Below are 23,502 nucleotides of genomic sequence, written 5' to 3' on the forward strand. Positions count from 1 at the left end.
AATATTTTTTCGTTCGGTTTAAATCGCACATCAAAATATTTCTTTGAAGTGTTATTTTGTCATGAGAACTTTCACACAGAGCACAAATATTAGGCAAGAAAAAGGGGCAACATTTTTTTCTAAGCAAGGTACATTTTTCTGAGCTTTGGCACCACAAATAAAGGCATCAAACAATTAGGTCCTGCAGAACGGGTTGATTTGCACAAGAACAAAGAGGCTCTTTGGTCTTAACCAAGACGGCAAACTTTATTACATTCTTTTCAACCTTGACAAAGGCAGCGCAGACCAGCTCCACCCCTTCTGTTCTTACCCTTCACAATAAGAGCCCTAGATATATTGTGTAAATGTTTATCAGAGGAAAATGAAATGAACTTGGAGGGTTTGGCTAAAAGGAAACCACAGTAGTTTAGTTTATACATCAGTTTACTTCAGACAGACTGACAGACGCTGCTCTGGGTCAATAGGATCCTTATAGTTGGGCCTCTGCTTCCACTAATCTATTCAAACCTTTATTGAAAAAGTGTTGCAACTGTCGCAAATTAACAGCGCTGCTGGTATGACTAGTGTGTAAATAATACAGTTAAGATGTGTACGCTGTTTTTTCTTTGTGTGTATGTGTGTGGGGGTGTTCTGGTGAGAACAATGAAAGCACAATTTTGATGAGAATTTTCACGCAATTTCTATGACCACAATTCATTGTCATGCAAAGAAAAAAAGGAATTTAAGCTCCTACCTTGGGACAAAGAACATTTTGCCATTCTATCAATTATGTGACGTTATTTAAGAGTCTGGTGTAGATGATGAGTTCTTCAGAGGTATCTTCTCCATGCTGCTGCTCTCTTTCTTCGTACTGCCCTGTTAAACACACAGTGCCTGCCATCTGGATTGTGCATTCTACTTGAATGGTGATCAAATCCAAGCCAACAAGGTCTGTCTCTGTATTGAGTGAAATCCCCCCCAGATATTCATGGTCCCCAGTGGATGCATCTCAATGACTCTGGTGATCCCCTGACTATTACCCTTGTGCCACCAGCAGGCCAACGTTTTCACTTGTCCTGTGAAATATCTCAGCAAGATGGATTAAAATGAGTTTCCAACATTCATGGTTCCCAAAGAACTAAGCTCAAAGATACTTAAAACCTTTTTTACTTTTGTTTTATTGTATTTTTATTTCGATTTGACATTACTCTTTTAGTGATTGAGTAGCCCTACCCGTCATTGACCAATATGATTATTTACTGGCACTTTTATGATACAGAATATAAATTATAAGGGGCCTCTCACTCTCCAGCTTGGTATCTCAGTTGTCTCTCTCTCTCTAGAATACCATTTTACCTACCTAGTAATTTACATAAAGCACTTTTATTTTCTATGAGCATGTTTACACTTGAGCATATGCAGCATATTTATTGTTTCATTGACCCTGTGACTGCTGCTTCTGTATCTACGTGAGAGTTAGAGATGATGAGGAGCACACCATGTGTTATTTCATGTTCCTGACTTCAACGTGTAGTTTAGATGTTTTGAATTAAGGTTGCATGACATACTATTCCACAGTCAGTCAGTAACAGAAGTACCAGCACGGGAGCAAAGCAATGTACCACTGTGGACGTTCTGTATATTAGACACGCCTCTAAAAGGATCAATATCAGTTTACTTGTATGTTATATTTAGAATATTTTCAGACAGCCCTTTCTGACAGGTAACTGAACTGAAAGTGAAACTCATCCATGCTCACTTCATAGTCACCACACTCCATTTGTAACATCCTATGAATTCGATTCATTATGGATTATAGAAGTTTCGCTTTCCGTTCAGGTCTCCGTCTGAAAATATTCTTAATAATATGTACACATTCAAGCTGCAACAACTAAACGATATAATAGGTTAAAATCAATCATAAAGATAGTTTGTGACGATTTGGACATCGATTAGTCGGGTCTATTTTGTGATGCACGCCATGCACTGTTTGCTTCGTGGTCATGTGTTGGCAGTAAACCAGTCAATGACGCGGCTTTTGTAGCTTACGTGATGAATTACAGGAGGAGACGGCGTCCCCTTCGTCTCTGCGTCTCTGGAGTAAGCGCCTTTAATAGTGTGTAACGATACAGGGAAGAAAAGGCAAATGCACAATTACACATTCTAATTTAAAAACAAACATAAACAACAGAAATAGCCTCCATCTGTTTTCTCTGTTTAGTGACAAATCAATGTAGCTTCTGATAAAGCTATTTTGAGGCCTGGTTACATCCATTCATAACTAAATGTTACACCATGCTGCTACTCCTGCCTTCTTCTCCAAGCTGTGGGCGTGCCGACCGCCACAGTACAGCTAATAAAAAATCAAACTTCAAAACAACAACAAAACTGTCCCTTTAAAGATTTAACTTCGTGTCTGTTTATGTCCTTTTATGTTCAGTCCCTCGGTTTTTACATTTTTGCTTTCACTCCAACAATTAACATTCTACTGATCTTGAGTTTGTATTGGTCTACTGTATTTAAATCTAATCTGATTTTCCATAATTTCTTTAGGTGGTGAGTCTATAGTAATTGTTTAAAATTCATGAAAATGGAAATGGATACATATTGTAAATCATCATGAGGCTTAGAAAGTGGTTTGAACCTTTGACCGCTGCTGTTTGGATTAGGTTTGATGTTTACTTAGCAACCTCTCCTTTTCTGTTGGTGACAGCTGAAATACTCCACGACTATAACATTGCACAGAAATTATTGTTGTGACTTGTTTGCTGTAATGGATAATTACTGGAACTAGTTATTGCTGCCTCTAAGTTTTGCATATGAATCCAAGAACGTCCACCATACTTTTTTAAAAATCATACTGGACAGATTTAAGTTAATTGGCTAAAACATGTCAAATTGTGGCTTTAACATACTGCCAATCATATTCAAATGTTTGGATTAGTCTCAGCAAACAGTTTCAAACCTTCAAACCTTACAATGACCTGGAAACATCAGCACCAAAATGGTGAATGTGGTCACTCTGGTTGTAAAGTGTTGGTAAAATTGATCTTGTCCACTGAGTCCCCAATCAGCTTCGCAAAGCCTGGTCTGGTCTTTAAAACAGGAAGCTGTAATTCCTCTGTCAGGTGACAGCACAGTCCTATTTAGAGCTGCTGTATTCTCAATTTCTTTGTTTCAGCTTCTTTGACCCAATGTGACGGCAGAGAAACGCCTTTTTCCCACGTAAAGGCTCAGTGTGTGTGTGTGTGTGTGTGTGTGTGTGTGTGTGTGTGTGTGTGTGTGTGTGTGTGTGTGTGTGTGTGTGTGTGTGTGTGTGTGTGTGTGTGTGAAAACACAGTTCCAAACACACAAGCAGAAACACACAGAATCAGGGGAAACGGAGACAGGACACATACAGAAAGACAAACAGGGTCGCACACACATAAAAGGACAGAGGAAACCCAGACAGGACATATTCATGTGGAAAAAGCAGTGCAGACAGAAGCACATACACAAAACATGCATATGCATATAGAAACACATAAATACACACATTGTTTCTCGTAGGAAATTGTGTGTGTGTGTGTTATCTCTGCCATGGCTGTAAACAGACTTACAGAGGCACTTAAATACAATGGACTGCTTGACACTGTCTGTTTGACTGGCCTCTAATACAAAGGCCAGGCTGTGTGTGTGTGTGTGTGTGTGTGTGTGTGTGTGTGTGTGTGTGTGTGTGTGTGTGTGTGTGTGTGTGTGTGTGTGTGTGTGTGTGTGTGTGTGTGATGGCCTTGCTTTTAGCGAGCAGTCATATTGTTTCTGTCAGAAGGATTGTGTGGATATTAAATAGCTGTTTATCATAAATAGCACAATGGCATTTATCTTATTGTATTAAAGGACAGGAAGTGAGATAACATTCACATACAGTAGCCTTACATCTGTCACAGAAGAATAATTGATCTAACCATTGGGCAGTTATCCAGTTAGTAAATGTTGTCTGGCTGCCAAATTAACTTTATTTGACACTTTTTTTACACAGACTGTCTCTGGGGCTGCAGTAAATGTACACGTTACCATGGTTGCCAACTTAAAGCTTGGTGCTAACTCTTATCTAGTATCTCGTAATCATTAGTTTGGTCCATTTGATTTAAGACCATAAAGAACAGTTCAGGTCAAAGACGTGGAGAGGAAGGTGACAGTTAACGAGTGAGATGTCATCACCACCTGTACCGAACGGGTTGTAGAGGGGTAGCGAGAGCTTTTTACCACCCTTCACTACCGACACCCAGGTGGGGGTCAGGCCAGGGTTGTCAGCAGGGCTGAGGCTTTAAGACGGAGGAATCTGCTTCTGGTTGTTCTGCACCGGGTGGCGTTGATGGTGTTTCTATTCAAAGTTTAACAAGCGAGACCCCGATACCTTTTTTTTTTTAACATGTCGCCCCTGTGAACAATTGACCAGATGTGAATCGAGCACTCATACTTCAGTGCGCCCTCACTGGGACATTCATCTATATGTCCTGAGGATGATAAGGAGTATAATACGGTGAAATCGGTTGTAGTAAAATCTTACGAGTTGGTCCCTTAAGCATTGTCAGAAATTCAGAAATTGGGTAATAGGCGATGAGCAAGAGAATGTGGAGTTTAAATGTGATTTGACTTCCCATTTTTACCGACAGTCACACAGAGCCCTAATGAGTTTGCTCCAGTCCTGCCTGATCCAGGTGTTTTCTCACCCTGCGCCGTGACGTGTCTGATCCAGACCCGGCTGTTTCTGGGTATTGCCGTGGTGGAGAACATGTGCTTTCACTGCCTGGAGAACAGAGGAGTTGGTGAAGAGTCAAAGGGCTGATTCGTCTCTGTCTGATTGGTATGATGAGGCTTTGCCTGATGAAATAATAATGGGGTTATTTTACTGCTCATGTGCACTTTGTCCAGGAGGATTTGAGAAATTTGGGAAGTGAGTTTTCAGGTTTTGCTGTCGAGTAACTTTCACAATGTGGTTTTAAATATTTTGTTGGCCCTAAGAGGATTGTTAGGGCCAACTGGAAACATGTGGGCCCAGTGTTCCCAGTCTACAAAGCCCTGGCTGCCACTAGCAGTCTCTCTCTCAGCAGTTTTCTACCACAAATGATACTGATATCCAAATCCCAAATCTTAGTCATTCTTAGTTGGCTCCTTGATTCACTTAATGTGGTTATATTTGGTTTGACTTAACTATCTTTTGTTAAATGTTCGTCATTGTGTGCCTCTTGTTGGTTGCGGCACAAGAGCCGACAGCCAACAGCTGAAAAAGGAAAATCAAATAAAACAAAGAAGCCATATTCCAAAAATCTTTTGGGACTTATTCATATTATAAATAGATCTGAATAACACTTTTATGGCTTCTGTTATTTCATTCCATCAGTAGAATGCCTTAGGGTATAAAATGACATTATTTTAACAAACACACATGGGATAGAAGCCAACTTCTAACCTCCATGCCATCAAACTCGGCTGTCGGGATTTGTCGGTCTTAATTTCAGGGTTGACTCAGTACCTGTTGATATTCATTCCAGACTTTACTCAGGACGTGTTTGTCTTAACTCCAGACATCATTTGGGACTTGTTGGGCTTTATTCCAGACTTGACTTCGGACTTGTTGGTCTTGGACTTGACTTGGAACATGATTTAGGCTTGAATGTTTCTTGGTCAGTCAGTAGATGAGTATACAGGTTGTGTACTGGTAAAACATTCCAGCAGTATTCTCAGTGAAGGTGTCTCTTGTCTCTTTCAGGACTCTTCACCAAAGCCAGACATGGAGGAGAAGTTGCGGTCAGCCTCCAGTGTTGATGAACTGATGAGTCTTATTTATCCGTCATACTGGGCCGCTCTGAAGTGCAGATCCAAACTGTCGGCTGCCCCTCCAACATTCAAGCTCCAGCCCCGCCGGCTGCGGCCGCTGGCTGATACCGAAGAGCCAATATTTGCTGCTGCCTACCTCAACTTGGATGTCCTGAAAAGTATGTTTTCATTTTGGTTTAATCATATTAATTTCAGACCTTGTCATCAAAGCAGCTTCAATAAAGGAAAACTTGCAGCATCTAGGGCTGTTGTTGTCATTTTGAGGGCTTTTCATAGAATTAAATAATGAAGAGAGGTCCAAAAGTTTTATTATATATATATATATATATATATATATATATATATATATATATATATAGGCTATATAGACTGATCTGTTTTATTATACCATCATCCATCATGACAGATCACATTGGCTCCACCTTGATGCTGACAGTTTGGTGATGATCAAAGTTGTACACTTGGGTTAAAAATGTGAAATTCCTGTTGACCAATGTTCCGCAACATTAGAATACACACATGTAGAGTCTACATGTTTGTGTGTGAGTGTATGATATATATGAGTGTCTCTGTGCCTTTGTGCATTGCCATCTATGTGTACAGCAGCTGACAGAAAAAAGACGTGTTGCATGGCTGTGGTGGACTGACCTTCTGTGTGTGTGCAGGTATAGAGTCGGAGTGGAGGAAGACTCAGTGCATGCCCAGGGAAGTGTGTGTCGACGTGGGCAGGGAGTTCGGGGCTGCCACCAACATCTTCTATAAACCACCCTGTGTGTCCGTCTACAGATGTGGGGGATGCTGCCACTCTGAAGACAAACAATGCAGGAATATCTCCACTGGTTACCTCAGCAAAACTGTAAGCACAGTTTTCTTCTTTTTTTAATTTTGATTATGTGCTCAAATATGCATCAAGCGTGTATGTGACACCTGATGAGTGAAGATTGGAACACACAAAATGTCATAAGAAAAGGTCTGGCTCAAAGGTTTGGCTTCATCATTTTTTTCATTTGAACTGTCAACCTGTAATTTAGAATTCTGTGCCCTCGGATATTCCAGTTTCTTTCGCCTGAATGAACGAGAGAACCACTGTTGCCAAAACTAGCGGTGTTGTAATAATTAACGGATAGAATGGTGATATCCAGTTGTTACCACTGTTTCCTGGTTCACACCTTGGAGCTATTTGTCTTGACTTTACTCCACTTCTCCTTTCAAGTAGCCAATGTTACAAACACAAGACGTTAACAAACAGTGTGACTAGGTTGAAGTTGCAGATAACACAGTGTCTTGAGACTTGACGTGGATTTGCAAAAAAATGACATGTGAGCATCTCTGAGTTGAGTCATTAGTTGGAGACCCAATACCCTTATACTTTGTACTTGTAATAGGTAAGGGTTATTATTACATACCTGATATTAGCAATATTTTCCTGTTCCCTAGGTAACAGTACTGTATATCCGTTTGAGGGACGTTTTAGGAAAGTTTCAGTGTGTTTCTATGCCAAAGCTCCGTCGACAGTCCTGTCCGTCAGTCCTGTCCATTCTTGTGAACGCATCTCAGTGACGACAATGCCCAACTCAGAGCCAATCCCAAAATGGGAGAAGAGGTGGATTGTCAGTGGAGCTGAGATGTATGCATGGTACGATACATGTCTCAAATATATGGATGAAAATAACTTGCCATCCGTATGTCCTTCCACCAGTGAGGCAGAATTGTAACGTTTGTGCTAGAGCTTAGATACTGTTGTTACTGAAATATAAATGTGTTTGTTCTCTGTACAGAAGCCGTTTGAAGGAATCTCAGACTTGCTGGGCTCAGCTAACATGAATAAATGTAATCTTAACATTACCATGCTGACATCCTTTCATGTTGCACGCTTAATTTAAATGTGAAAATACAGATCCAATATTTATTTTCCCTCTATTCTGATGGGAGCCCATTGCAAAGACCATGCCACAAGATCTGGATAAAAAAAATCACATAATCCATATATTTAGTTGGATGCATCCTCTGGGGATGCTGAGTGTCTGTACCATGTTTCATGGGAGTCCATCCAATAGTAGTGGAGATATTTTACACAAGATAATCAAAACTAAAAGCCTTTAGACTGATCAACCAGAGCCTCGTCACTGAGTATGGTTGTTCTCTCATGTGCAAATATCATGTGTGTATATTGAAGAAGAGATTAAAACTGAAAACTAACGCAAAATAGCCCCTAGAAGACTAGATAAGTTGGTTTCTACTGCTGAACATCTTTTCAATTCACACGTTTACTCTGTGAGGCTCCGCTTGGTCTGTCTGTCTGTCTGTCTGTCTGTCTGTCTGTCTGTCTGTCTGTCTGTCTGTCTGTCTGTCTGTCTGTCTGTCTGTCTGTCTGTCTGTCTGTCTGTCTGTCTGTCTGTCTGTCCTCCAGTCTGCTCCAACAAAGACAGTCTGGTTTCTCTGAGTATCCTGGTTACTGTGGTTCATGAAAACAACTGAGGACAACAGAAACATTTGAACTTTCAAGGTTACTTCAGCAGACACAGAAGCTCTGGATTACCCTGGAGTGTGTATGTTTGTGTGTGTGTGTGTGTGTGTGTGTGTGTGTGTGTGTGTGTGTGTGTGTGTGTGTGTGTGTGTGTGTGTGTGTGTGTGTGTGTGTGTGTGTGTGTGCATGTGCGTGTGTGTCATGTCTACTGGTCTCCAGAGAACAACTGTGGTTAAGGAGAAGGAGTTACTACTATGCGGTTTCCTTTTAATTGACTTGTGATGAGGACTGACCAGAGGAACACTGTGTGTGTGTGTGTGTGTGTGTGTGTGTGTGTGTGTGTGTGTGTGTGTGTGTGTGTGTGTGTGTGTGTGTGTGTGTGTGTGTGTGTTAGGGGCTCTTCCTGAGGCTGCCCTGTGCAGTGATAAATCACCGCTCAGATCTAATTTGACTGAGCTTGTTTAAACTGGCCCTAAAAGTTGCTTCATGTGTCACTGTTAAATAATAAATCAATTTGAGTTAATTTTAAGATTTTATGTTACTTTCAATACCATTTGACCATGTTACCATGGGAATGGTAGCTCCAATGAACTGAGCAATATTTTGGTTTTAATTTGTTGTCTTTGCTGGAGCACATACAGCCTCTGACAGAGTGAGACTCATCAACTGTGGAGAAGGAAGCTCTAGTTTGGATTAAAGAACAGCGGACATTCACTGCCAAGCCATTGACCGCCCAGCCAGACCAGAAGGACCGAGCACCACAGAGGAAGAGCGGGAATAGAGCCGAGATAAGAGTTGGCCCAGCCTGGACCTGTGACTGCTCCACTATCTAGCCTGCTTCTGGCTTATGTCCTATTGGAGGAAAGTGGAATGGATGAAACAGAAGATCGGAGACTGTTGCCCAAATCTTGGAGTGACCTTGCTTAATCTTGGTTTCCAGGATCAGCCTGTTCTGCACCAGCAGAGCGCGGGACGAGGGAAGGCAGTGTCTATGTTCTGTAACGCTCGGTGCTCAAACTATTAATTATTCCCAGTAACTCCCAGCCAGGTCATCTTACTCATATGTAAGAGAAGGAATTTTATTTAAACATAAACTTCATAAAAACACACATTTATAGGCATTTAAAACACACTATGACATGAAATATTGTGTTTTTAAATCGTTGAAGGAAGGCTGAATTGTTAAGGGGAACACTAAATTGCCCCTAAGACATTTGGACAATCATCTAAAGTTTATTTTTTTCACATGTACTGCCAAGAGGATAATCTAATATGATGCTAAGAACTTTTATACCGTGTATAAATATTAAAGTAAAAAACGGAAAGCATCTTCTTTTGGGAGCACTAAGCAAGCAGCTGAAAGGCCAGCCACCTAGGGCACTTAAACAAGATTTAACTTTGTGATTCAACAACACTTTTGAAAGTTAGAAGTCAATTCAATTCAATTCAGTTTATTTCGTATAGCCCAGAATCACAAATTACAAATTTGCCTCAGAGGGCTTTACAATCTGTACACATGCGACATCCTCTGTCCTTCCCTCACATCGGCACAGGAAAAACTCCCCTAAAAAAACCCTTTAACAGGGAGAAAAAAGGAAGAAACCTCTGGGAGAACGACAGAGGAGGGATCCTTCTCCCAGGATGGACAGAATGCAATAGATGTCATGTGTACAGAATGAACAGCATAACAGAGATACAACACATTCAATGTATATGACATAAATGATTCATATAATAAGACTACTTATAATAACAGCAGCAATTATTATAGTAGAATTAGTCACTGAACATAATATAACATAAGTGCTCTGAACAGAGGACAAACTTCCATCAGAACCTGGAATACCTGAGGTACGGGAGCAGTTGTTTGGTGCTGATATCTTGGCTGAGACGTAATGTTACTTTGGCGTACAGTAAGTGCCGCTGCTTGCTGTCGGCAGGAGCAGTCTCAGATAATCTTGGATGATGTAGCCACACGTTGTTCTATAAACATTTCCTGAAGAAGATCACACAGTCTGACGTCTTCCTGCAGCTGGATGAGGAGTACACAGTGAGGACAGGACGTGCCTCAATAACATTGTAGAGAATCCATGTAAACACAACTACGCCCATGAGGCTTATGAGGCATAACACCATGCTTGTGATTAAGTAACAGGACGACTGGACCACGCTTGCACCAAAATATCCGGGAAAATTCTAACACAACCGTGCTCAGCCGGGGGCTGGTGAGTATCCCCACACCCGCCCGTTGACCTTCAACCCTGGGCATTGGAGGAGCCTGGAGTTCTTAATGTTCAATTGCTTGTCATGTTAAAACGTGCCAAAATTGCAAACAACAATCACAACCTCAACCTTGGCAGAGTGGGTGAAACTGGTTTGTTTGGAGCTGCAAAAAATGGACTTGCACCCACCTGTTACAGCTTTAAATAACACACAGACAGAGTAACCACCAGATCCTTGTGATCAAAGGTATTCTTGACGTATTTCCATACACTACAACCACCACTCAGCTGTGCCTTGAAACAGAGGGCAAGCTCTTTCAACTGGTTAGTTCATTTCCAGGTAGCTGCTGTTAATGGACTGGCTCAAGAGTGATAGCTTATTGTTTCAGCTCAGCAGCTTCATCCAGTTCCCTGGAACTGGATGAAGCGTGTTCTGGCAGTCGCACTCTGGGCTGATAGCTCTTTTGTTAGACGTAAGTTGATTTAAATCAGAGCAGGGAGTCTCCTTTTGGCCAGGAGTTTGGCTGTATATGTGACGTGCCTCGGGTAGGACTCATAGCATAGCCCTGCAACATTAATCTTTTGGTTTGATTTAAGTCATTCATTTCTTTAAGGATTCTCTTATTCTAAAGTTTTGTTGTCTTTATGTTGTTTGTTATTGAATTAGACGCATTTTCCAAAAGGTTTGGTGTGATTTATGTATGTTTCCGTAAGTGTTTAAAAAAAAGAAAACTAATATCCGAATACCCAAATTAAGAACCGGGTACCTGCAAATAATGGTTGAATGTTAGGGTCCAACCCTATTATATTGGTGGTTTATTGTTGTTTTGTCCTGCACAGAAAGAACATACCATTGTCATTGGAAAAGCAAACATTTTTAAAAGTCATTTAAAAAGCCCACTGAAAAGTCAAAGCCATAAAAAGTCCGCCTCGTTGCAACATTTTGAAATTAGACAAAGGTGTTTGAATTATTCTTGGACTACAGATTTAACAAAACTCCACGCAGCATGCCACCCTTAAGTTTGGGTAAGTAAAATTGAGGCCAAGGTTGAGGCTGAGAGGCTTTGGCCTGGCAGCAGCAACAAAGCAGTCTTCTTGAGGTTTCACAACACATTCTTTCACTCCGCTGATTTTTCCAAACTGCTGTTTTTGGCTTCAATCTCAGACTACTGGCCAGCGTTCGAGATTTACAAAGGCGATGTAGTACGTCATTCAAATGATGGTAGACTAGATAGACAATTTATAGTTCATCTGAGTGGTAATGACTTCTTAAATATGATTATCTCAAAATCGATGTAAGGAAAGGTGAGGAGTCAGATGTGACTTTTCTTTAAATAGCGTTCTGTGGTTTGTTTCGTCATCCTGAAGGTTTCATTGTGCTGATTGACTTTGGCAGTGCCTTAAAGCAGCTGGAAATCGTTGAGAGGTTTGGACACTTAGCAGGTAATAGAAGTTTGCTAAACTGTATAACTTACAACTTGACTGGCTGTAAGTATCTTTAAGCGTTTCTGTCTGTCTGCTCTCTGCATAAGGGTTCAGCTCAACACCTGCGCTGTCATGTATTTCCACTTTGCAGGGTGCCACTTTTCCTTTTACCCTCAGTTTTTTCCGTCTTTCCCTATTCTATATAGTGACTTATGTGTTCTGGTTTTGTCATAGTTGGCTGTGTTCCCTTTATACCTCACATATGCTATATTAGAGATATTTTATTTTTAGCTCCACTGGTCCTTCCAACGGTCCGGTCCAGAGAAAGATATCTTGACAACTGTAAATAAATTTGTTCTATATATTCATGGTCCCTTGACAATTAATCCTGATGTTTTCAATTACCTTCTAACCATTCCTTCAGCACCATCACCTGGCTAGGATTTCCATATACACCAATAATATCAGCCAACCTGGCATTCATTTTTTAAGCACATTTAAGCTCCCCAGAGGAATAACCTTTTCCATTTTTGCCACGTTATTAAACCATGTTTTTAGTTTTAACACTATCTGTAAATATTCACTTGAGTTAAAACCCAATAATTCTACAAATACAGCCTCTGAAGGATGCAGCCGCTGGATTGGGACACAGCTACAGAGTTCAACCCTGTGCAGGCTCAGTGCCATAGTCTGCTTATACAGTGTGACATCACGAGGGAACAGCAAACGACCCAAACTCTGCAGAAGCACTGCAGTAGTTAACAGCTGGGAAAAGCTCTGTCACTACTGCACATTCAAGAGTCAGAAAAAAAAGATGGAGGACAAAGAAAGAGAAGACGGGCATGCACTTGTGAGGAACTTTTGTCCAAGAAAGCAGCTGTGTTTATTGTTTGGAAGTTTGTGGTTTTACAAAATCTAACGTAGCTACTGTTGTTGTCAGTGGTTCTTGTATACTTGTAATATTTGTCACCCAATATGGAATACCAAGCAAACACTGTCGTCGTATTTGTGTGACAGGTTCCCCGGCTTCCTCCCACAGTCCAAAGACATGCATGCAGGTTCACCGTCGCTCTAAGTTGTCCGTAGGCGTGAATGTGAGTGTGAATGGTTGTCTGTCTCTTTATGAGTCAGCTCTGATAGTCTGGTGACCTGTCCAACCCCCCTGCAACACTAAATAGGATATGCAGTCACAGATAATGGGTGGATGGATGGATGGACCTCCTTATTCCATAACAGCTGTGTGACAATACACATCAGTGACAGAAACAAATGATGCTGAGGCAAATTAAGAGATATGTGTGAATTACTTTCTACAGGAGCTCTCCATTCAGCACCACAAATACTAAAACACAAACTAAAAGAGCAGTGAATCAATGACAGCATTACTTTGAGAGGTCGGAAGACTAAAAAAGCGCTATACAGGTACAGTCCATTTACCATTTACTTCCTCACATGTTTTTTTCTTTTCTCAGAGCAGTCTCTCATTTACCTTCTGTTTTAATTGTCTCCTGTTTGAACATCACAGCAGGTTTGGTTTACTGTATAATGAATGATAAAAAGCATCACATACTTACACATTTACTCCAGATATGCAGTATTCTATTGCCAGTTGTTTAAAAGTGTTAACCGCCACAATTCTACAAGAATGATTTCTGGCAGCGTTTTTGACAACCCGTCTATGACTGCTTGTAGCAAACCTGGTAAAAGGGACAAACTTCACAGGAGTAGGATTAAGTTGTGATCTATACAATGATAAAGGGTTCAAATCATTTGGATATATTAATCAAGCAATCTCCCCTAACTAACCTATGTTAGAAATCCTTATTTTAACCCGAACCATGATCTTTTACTGAACCTAACCAAGTAGTTTGGTTAACACATGCATACCAATAGATGAATGTGCCTGCCTACAGGCAATATTATACTATCAATATATTTAATCCCATACTCAGAACATTTAGCCTGGGACTACAACGAAACAATAATGACTCAGTATTCTTTTATTCATTGTGGCAGTGTGGAGGAGTTCCATTCTCTGCAGGAAATCGGTCTCTCAAAACACCAGAGCCTTGGTTATAGTCAGAGACAGGAAGCCCAAGTATGAAGAAGTTTATAGACTTTCAAGCCAACCACCAATTTAAGAAATGTGTCCACATGAAATTTTCAACCCAGCAGTGGTCACGGTGATATCTCAAAGAGCTCTCTCTCTATGTGTGTTCTGTAACCATGGTGAGCTCTCTACCAGGTCAAAAAGACTGAGGTCAGCCTGAATGATGTCTTCATTAGGACGAGAGGGAGAGAGACAGCTTAAGCTGTTTAAGGGGCTTCAATAGGAGTCATTGAGACTAATTAGTTTCTATTCATGCTGTTCAACTCCATGATTGAAAGAATGAAGTGGCTCTCTGGGGTTCTCCTCTATTCTGTACAGCAGCCTGTAAGTATCTCCATCGGTGCCATGTGAAAAAGCAAGCCCAGCTCCTTATTTCTCTTTCTGTTCTTCAAGTGGTACTCCTCCACATTCTCGCTCTTTGTTTTCATTTTGAAATGTGCTCATTTCCTCAGTGATTCAAGCTTCAGGTTGAACTCCAAATTGAAGGCTCTTTGAAGAAGGGTCCTTGTTAAAAGAATGTGTGAAATAGTGCCTTCTTATGATAGATTTCCTTTATTGACTGAATTCAAAGTCTAGGCCACTTGAATAGGATGAAGTGGCATCCGGGACTTTCCAATTTTTATTCTTTTTTTTTTCAATTTGAAATATATTTAGTTATGACATTTATGGGCCACAGACATATTATCACCTCATCAAGTTGTTACGGCACATCCAGCTGACATTGATAATATTTCCATATGACCGGAATCCTGGTGAAGACAGGCAAACATGTAGAGGGTTAACAGACCGCTGTTTGTGCCCCGTGTCAACCAAAAGTCAATGATGACTTTTCTGAACCTACTTTTGTTATGACTTAACTAACACCAGCTACGTAACAAAGATATTTTTTTAATGCAACAAACTTAATTATTTTAACCCAAACCACAACCTAAACTTTTATTGCTTGAATAAACCTAAAAACTAAGTAAAGTTGGAAGTTTATTTTGCAATGACCCTATGCATACGAGGCGGCTGTGGCGTAGTGGAGAGCAAGGTAGTTCTCCAATCAGAGGGTCGGTGGTTCGATACCCGGCTTCGGTAGTCGATGTGTCCTTGGGCAAGACACTTAACCCCAAGTTGCTCACGAAGGCTTGCCATCGGTGTGGACTGGATGATGAATGTTAGTTAGAGTCTGATGGTGGCACCTTGATGGTAGCCTGTCATCAGTGTGTGAATGGGTGAATGATATGTAATATACTACTGACTGTTTAGATAAAAGCGTCTGCTAAATGACTGTAATGTAATGTAATACGACAAGTGGAAACTGACATGTTGTCCCTGACACGTCCAGGTCTGACACCAGATGGGAACCTACAGCGTCATAGTTTGAATGGTAGCGCCACGGACCAAGCTGTCATATTTGACGAGATGGGAGTGAGAATGTGTTGCTCTGCTTCACTTGCATTATACATTCTTCAACCTGTAGACAACTTTATCCACAGTTTAATAAGGTTTGGTTCAGAATACAGCAACAAGAATAATCTCTGTACAATGGTGGAACAGAAAACAAGATTTTTTGAAAAAAGTCCACACTTGAACTGGATCATTAGAGGAACTTGTGGAGCCCTAAGAGACAAACTGTCCTACTCACCTTTGGAAGCATACAACAAGTGCACTACCTTCCTCTTGGTGCACTTCACTATTCTTTTTGCACATTGTCTTGGTTCACCATTGTTTCTCTCTGACTCTTCTCTCTTTTGCTCTTTCTGCAGCTGTTTGAGATCACAGTGCCGATCACCCAGGGCACCAAGCCGGTGACCATCAGTGTGGCTAACCACACGCAGTGCAGCTGTCTGTCCAAACTGGACGTCTACAAACAAGTTCACAGCATCATCAGGAGATCCCTGCCTGAGTAAGCTCTCATACTCACTGCATCATTCTGTCTCTGTGGTTCACACACACACACACACACACACACACACACACACACACACACACACACACACACACACACACACACACACACACACACACACACACACACACACACACAGAACCTGATCTCCTCAGAGATCTGTGTCTCTGTGTGTGTTTTTGTGTGTGTGTGAGGAGGACAGAATCAGCCTTTTCCTTTTTCCAGCCAAGGTGTTCTTATTGGCACAAACACACACACACACACACACACACACACACACACACACACACACACACACACACACACACACACACACACACACACACACACACGCACATAAGAGTGTTTGAATCTATTGTTACAGATGTGGCTTCCTGTGCTTCCTGTGTACACAAGGGGTGTTACTTTAGGAAACACTTTTTAGAATATCTCTTGATTAACTTCACAGATCCATGAAACGTGCGTATGTTCCTGAGTGCATACCTGCATGAGGCATGCTGTGATTTATGACCTCTCCAGAACTCTCTCTGACAGTCAGGATCCCAGAGGAAGTGGTTCATGATGTCTTTTTTGGCATGCGTCTTGAAAACCAAAGGATGCAGATGTATTAAAGTTGGTTTAAATGTTCTATACCATTCATGAACAATTATGTCTGGTTGACGTAGCTGCTAACAAATGGCCTCAAGTTATAATTTTTTCGTATATAGAGCTTTCTCAGTAGGAGTTTGCCAAGGCTGTCCCTTGTCTCCTGTCCAGTTTGGTGACCCCAGGATTGGGTCTGAGGTAGTCCTGCTTCATTTGTGGTTTGCAGCTGAATGTGAAGCAGCTTCGGTCATGCTACTCGGCCAGGAAACGGTGGAGGGCTACAAGTTTCTGTTTCTGAGTTAAAATATGTTAGGGAAGAGCTTCTGCCAACTACGTGATACGTTGACTAGCGACATTTCTGAACAAAAAAAAAACAAGTTTCTTTAATATGTTTCATAGCAGCTTCGTATCATGTGATTTCACTGGTTAGGTTTAGAGAAATATGTAATAACGTGTGACTCTAATTCTCCAGGCAATAGGATTAAATCCACTGAAGAGGAAGGGGACACAGCTACATGACGTACTTTAAAGAGTGCCAGTCAAACCTCAAATGTTGGAAACAATATAGAAATCCTTATGGAAGCATGTCATTTCTGTTTATTGCACGCTTTCATTTGAAGAACGTTCCATTCTCCTCATCACTCCACACAGATCTGATGTATTTGATCGCCAACATGTTTCATCTCTTTAGTTGAGTGGAAGCTTAAGTGACTTGTATGTTTCATGCTTCATGTACCTCATGATTTATGAAGTCTGTCTCTGCGGCATTTTGCTTTTTATTGATGAACCCAAGCTTTCCATCTCAGCCAAGACTCGCAAAATGTCAAGCTTCTTTTTCTTAACTTTCCTCTCAGGTTGTCTTATGCTCAGAATTATTACAAAAACAGGTGGATGAAAATACAATTATAGTTATATACTTAGGTTATATGCACTATATAGCCTGACTTTTACTGGATTCATAAGGCAAATTACTAAGTCAATATGTATAATATATCGGCAGACTTTCACAGAAATAACATTCCTTAAAAAAACAAAACACAAATTCACATTTCAGAGAGATCTCTGAAATGAGTCTCTTTAGGAAAGTGTGTTCATATTTACTGAGCAGGACATTTTACAGTGTAGAAATAAACTTGTGGTGGACAAACTCAGTAATAAACACTGTTTATAAGTTACCTTAAGCATATCTTCTGCATCACTGAACTGTAGTATCGGCACACATACTGTATGTCGATAGTGATGTATCTTTAATAAGCTGATATCGGTCCAAATATCTCTTATTAATAGTTGCATATACTTAAAGTTAATGAAGAGGAAATCTTAGGAGAGCAATCTTCACTGCGTACTCAGTTTTTTTTTTCAGTCCCTTAATTTTTCATATCAGGTGAATGAGCAGTATGATGAACGATGATCAGATCCTGGTGCAGATGAAATCCAAGTAGATGTTGTTAGAAGAAGACCCTGTGTGTGTGTGTGTGTGTGTGTGTGTGTGTGTGTGTGTGTGTGTGTGTGTGTGTGTGTGTGTGTGTGTGTGTGTGTTGACAGACATACATTGGAATGTAACCTGTAGGATGTTAGCTGCAGTAATATGACTCATGTTCTGTTACTGACACGGAAAACAATTCAAATGAACTCCATAGACAGATCTATTCTATGGAAGCACTCCTTAAATATCTACAGTTTCATTCTTCTGACAGAGTATATTTCCCTGGAAGTTGTAGTGGCTCACACAGTCCACTTCATAGACGTTAATATGCCTTGACACTGTGGAGTGTGTGATAGAGAGAGAGAGAGAGAGGGAGAGAGTTGGACCACTTGTGACTTCAGAGGAATGTTGATACGTGCTGGTATTTAACAATATATGAATGCCCTCACACACACACACAAAGCAGTGGAGTTCAACACTGCGTGTCAGATTAAGGCTGGAAAAGGAAACGCATTGTAGAGATTTTCACACCCACAAATCATCAAACATGTAAGAATACACACAAGTAAGCATGAAGCGCTCGTATGTTTCGCATTAGGTGAAGTGGGAGAAACGTAGCAGTCACACAGCAGCCTTTCCCCCATAATATCTCTCTCTCTTTTCCTCCTCACCATCCTTTCTTTCCCTCTATTTGTTTTGCCACTGCAGATCTAATTGGAACCACACCGTGTTTCTTGTCATCACCAGACTCTTTCACAACTTCAAAACAATTTGTCTGTGTGCAAACACAGTCTTTTTTTATTTTATTTTTTTATCACAGACTGTTGTAGTTTGATTTTTGGAAAGCACTCTCTAAATAATGTATTGAATCATTTCTTGAATAAGTAGTGTAGTAATGTAGAAAATAAAGGATGTGATACCTTCTGATACATCAACAGTCGTTGCGCAACTAAACTGTTGAGAGGTGAATCATTATCATATCAAATCAAATTGTGAGGCCAGTAAAGATTCACACCGCTAGGCTTTAGCCATGCAACATTACACAAACAAAAATGTATTATGATATTTATTTGCATACTGTAATATTTGTTTCAAATCTAGTGTACTAAGTAGCATGTTAGTATGGAATTTCAGATGCAACCTATGTTTAATTTGATAATCAACCTTGACCACAATCATTCTCCTTCCTAACCCAAGTCCCTTTAGTACAACAAGGTACAACTTCATAATGTACATAAATACTGTAGTTGCCAGGTGCAGATACAGAATGTATCAATAAGCCATGCTAGTGCACAAGCTCACAATGACAATGTCGACATGCTCATGTTATGTAGGTGCAGTGTTTGTTCATGATCTTAGCTGAGCTCCTTGGCCTTAAGGGGAAGTGTTTGAGAAAAATGACACATTGTTTTAGCTGTTTGTTCACTATGTGAGAGAAAGTATGCATAATATTCAATAATAAAGCATTGTATACATTTATAAAGCTGATTAATTGACAGTAAGGCATTAACAGTAGAGATCCCAGAGACGTCTTTACAAAGATAATCCTCTGATACCTCCCGCTCCCTCCTGACTATCTGATTGAAGCCGACCCAGGAAATCTTTCTTTGATCAAGGTGTTTATGTGTCTACATTTCCTCAAATGGCTTATCATGCATGGGCAGTGGGTTAAGAGAGTTAGCCTTCACACGCATACAGGTCTGAGGAATCCCATTTCTTGAACCAATTAAAGTTCTTCAGACGGAGGCAACTCCTGAAGATCGGATAGAAAGAGATGATTACCTTTTTAGCGGGCTTGATACTGGTTTTAGTTTATTTAGACTTTGCTCCAACATTTTTGAAGATCATGTAAAATGAATCACCGAGTTGAAATTAGACAGAATTTATTGTAGAAACGCTGGATCTTTGCTGCCACAGTTATTTAAGAGAAACACAGGGCTGGAAAGAGTTTGGCTTCCCTCTCTTGTTCAAGGTTTTAAGCCTGTTTCACCTCTGACCACATCCAGCATCACTGTTGCAAGTTACTCCTACGCATATAGAACAAACCATTGGACAATAACATAAGCTAATTTGATAGTAAAAGGTATGGACTCAAACATTATTGACAGTAATGAATGGCAATAAGCAATGTGAGATTTGGCCATTGAAATAGAAATACATTTTGAAAGGAAATGCAAGTAGTTATCATAATATCAACCTATCAAGCTCTTATGGGTAACCCTTAAGCAAACCATTTCCCACTTGCACATTCTGCAGCCGCAGAACAACATGGGGTTCCCTCTGTAGTGCTGCCCATCTGTTAGAAGAATGTAAGATCAAAAAATTTCAGACTGGCTTTGGATTGATATACTCCCCGACACTCATTTTAGCTTGGCTGACTTCCATTTGGCGTTGGTTCTGCACATTAGCAGCAGTTACCAACAATTTTGAGGATTGGTGAGATCTGGAGGGATTCAGTTGCCTTGAGTGATAAACCAAACTAGAAAATCCAAGCCGAATGAAGCCTCATGTGCATCTTGAGTACAATAGCGATGAAACAGGCGTATTGTAGGAGCGCCAGGATAAACAAAGTCATCAAGCGTTTGTGTTTGGCTGCACAACTCTCTCGCCCTTTAATCCACACTCAAACATTCTCATTACCCTGACCTCACATCCCTTTTAACCCCAAAATAATGTTGCGTCACCATGGTTCCACCACTTCTCTTAAAGGGAACATGTCATGCTTAGTGTGAGCAGCATCAGCGTTATCTCCCGGTGATTACCATTACCAAGCAGTTTACATTTATTTTACACCTGGTGAATTATGTCCTTGAGTCCATGGGAAGTCCACTACATATGCCCCCAGAATTCACCAAGACAAGGAAAAAATTATTATGAAAAAGTCAATGTCTTGAGGAGCCGGCTGGCCGACAAATGCAGCCTACTTCTCCTAGATTCGGAGGATACAACTGATGGATCTTTCACGGCCCAACATAACCCAAGATTCATTGCGTGCCGGTGAAGTTGATATATTTTTTTTATCGACTAGTGAACCAGCAACGGTAGAATTCACATTTAAATGTAATTATGGGGTTTTAACTCACGTGAATATCTACAGATACAAGTGTTCAAACTAAAAACAAGGGACCTGATCAGATCACACTTATGTTAAAATGATCGGTTCATTTACGTGACGCTATTAACTAACCAGCTAACCCTACCGGGAGCCGCTGCGCTATTTATAGCAGCTCGTCCATTTTAATATTTTAACTTAGCTTTACCTCATTTATACTCTTTTATGACAAGTGAGATGAGAGCAGCAAAAAGGGTGGGGGCACGAAAAGCTGGTGACGCAAACAAGAATTTGTGGACCAGACCGTCTCATTTCGGGGACCACTCGGTCCAGCCTTCGCGGTATTCAAAGGACCCGGCCTACGTAGACCACGAAGGCTGGTTCCTCCGAAGGCTGCAGCCGCTGGATTGGGACGCAGCTAATGTGTCCAACTTCGACCGAAGGGGGATCGGAAAGGGGGCTGCACCATCTTTGTTTTTCTGATCCTGCAGCACCTCTTCTCACCCTCTCTCTGAAACGCCCCGTTGTAGCGCCTGCTCCTCCCTCAAGAAAGCAAAGTCTGCCCTGATTGGTCAGCTGGCCCACTCTGTTGTGATTGGTCAACATTTTGCATCGGAAATGTCCCGCCCCTTTACAAACAGAATTCCGCCCTATTCCAGTTATAAACACTGTTGAAGGTGTCCTCGGCGAACACAACATTACGTTTTCGTTGTACTGCTCTGGCAAAGTGTTCGAAATGTAGCCATTCTTTTCTTCATTTCATCTGCCTTCAGAAGTCCAAACAAATGTCTTCGGAAGTCCAAACAAAGGACGTTTCCCCACGCAGAGCTGAGCACAGCGATGGCCGCAAAAAACCCTCTTCCTCCAGCAACGTCTCTCGTTTGTCATTTGAGGGCGGGCAAAACTAGCCGGAAGGAGTTTTACGTCCCTTTTGTAACACAGAAGTGAATGAGAGAATTAAATGGAGCCGTTTCAGCAGCTCAGGAGCTTCTGAGGGGGAGGGTAACTCCTTTTAGAAGTGGACTTTAGGTTTTACACTCTTCAGACCTTTTACATGTAAAGAAATATATATAACACACTAAAGAAGAGGGAAAAAGTGGAAAAGCATAATAGGGCCACTTTAAACTATGTGATGGCTAACAAGTGTCAAAATGAAACTACTAAACATTATCTCAGGAACACAAGTCCTACTTTAGCTTAGGGATTTTGGGGTGAAATCATGTGACCATGGTGTCGTTCCTTTATAGCGTAACGTTAACCTTTAACTTCCTGCGATTGTATTTTTGCTTTAAAATCAAAAAAGTGTTTTTTCTGTTAAGCTAAACCAACATCTGAATGATTTTTTTATTCCATTCAATGAGGAAACCACCTCTGGGGATGTGAGGGTTAACAAGCAAGAGCGTCTCATGTGTCTTTCATTCTTTCTCTCTCTGTCTCTCTCTGTTCAAGGTGTCCAATAGCCAACAGGACGTGTCCTCCTGGTCAGTCATGGAGCAGCAGGCAGTGTCGGTGTGTCGGCCTGAGCGCCAATGTTCACCACAACCCCCCTCCTCCACCACTGCCCCCTCCAAGGCCCTCCCAACAGCACCTTGGTGAGAGTTTGCACACAAAGCAGATTAATGTTGTATCCCTGCTTATTTTGTCAGTAATACATTGTAGAGGAAATTGTGTTTGTTTATTTTTCCTGCAGTAGCCTAGAAAAAAAATGATAAAAGAGGAAGATAATCAACAATTGCAGATGCTGATAGGTACAGAAAAGGACTTATAGCAGTCAAATAATAATTTGCTGCCAACTAAGACTGTAGGAATAGGCAGAGTAGATGACAGAGCCTTTGGAAGCTGTGTGTGTGCTCATGTGAATGTGTCTTTATTTCATGAAACCGACATGGAAGTAATTAATGATGTAGACAGGTAAATAGCATTTAATGTCGAAACCTTACTATGACATCAGCTGTTGTTTACACAGCACTGGCTTCATTCCTTTAATCCAACTCTTTCGGCTCAATGCGTCACAAATAATGGGAGCTCTCATGTGGGAAATCTTTAACCGGCATTCTCTTTTGAAATAACCAATACACAAGAGAAGAGAAAGTGAAGGTGGTCACATGGTGGTCCCGTAAGCATAATCTGTTGAGCCAATCATCACTGCAGTGCATATCTGCCAGCTTTATACACGTAAGCAAAGCGTCCGTTCAGTTAGCGTGTAGCATTTCTCCAAACTAACTGACATTGTTGTGGCACATGTTCTGGAAAAGGAAAAGGTCACTGAATGTAGCATTGCTTTTTTTTTTCTTTGAAAAGTAAGTTTGGCCTCATAGTTTAGACATTTCAGAAATTGCGAGTAAATTCTCACAGCACATTTATGCAGGTCCAGACCATGTACCATCACCTGAAAGAAAAGGTTTTCAAATGACCATATCTGTTATTGACACATGCCTTTGACCTCCTATTTTGCTCGTAGACTTCCTGTGTCGGTACTGCTCTGATATTGAGATTAGGGTCAGACAGATTTGGACTGACTG

General features: G+C 40.9%; 1 protein-coding gene across 1 annotated transcript in view; it reads left to right on the forward strand.

The window, feature by feature from the left end:
- vegfc (vascular endothelial growth factor c) overlaps nt 1-23,502 on the forward strand; it is a 49,979-nt gene that overhangs the window by 18,606 nt on the left and 7,871 nt on the right. The window contains exons 2-5 of the mRNA XM_054605284.1: nt 5,732-5,957; nt 6,465-6,655; nt 15,775-15,914; nt 22,430-22,572. Of these exons, the coding sequence (XP_054461259.1) occupies nt 5,732-5,957; nt 6,465-6,655; nt 15,775-15,914; nt 22,430-22,572 (700 nt within the window). The remainder of the gene's footprint in view (nt 1-5,731; nt 5,958-6,464; nt 6,656-15,774; nt 15,915-22,429; nt 22,573-23,502) is intronic.

This window comes from Anoplopoma fimbria, chromosome 9, assembly GCF_027596085.1.
Source record: "Anoplopoma fimbria isolate UVic2021 breed Golden Eagle Sablefish chromosome 9, Afim_UVic_2022, whole genome shotgun sequence".
NCBI lineage: Eukaryota > Metazoa > Chordata > Actinopteri > Perciformes > Anoplopomatidae > Anoplopoma > Anoplopoma fimbria.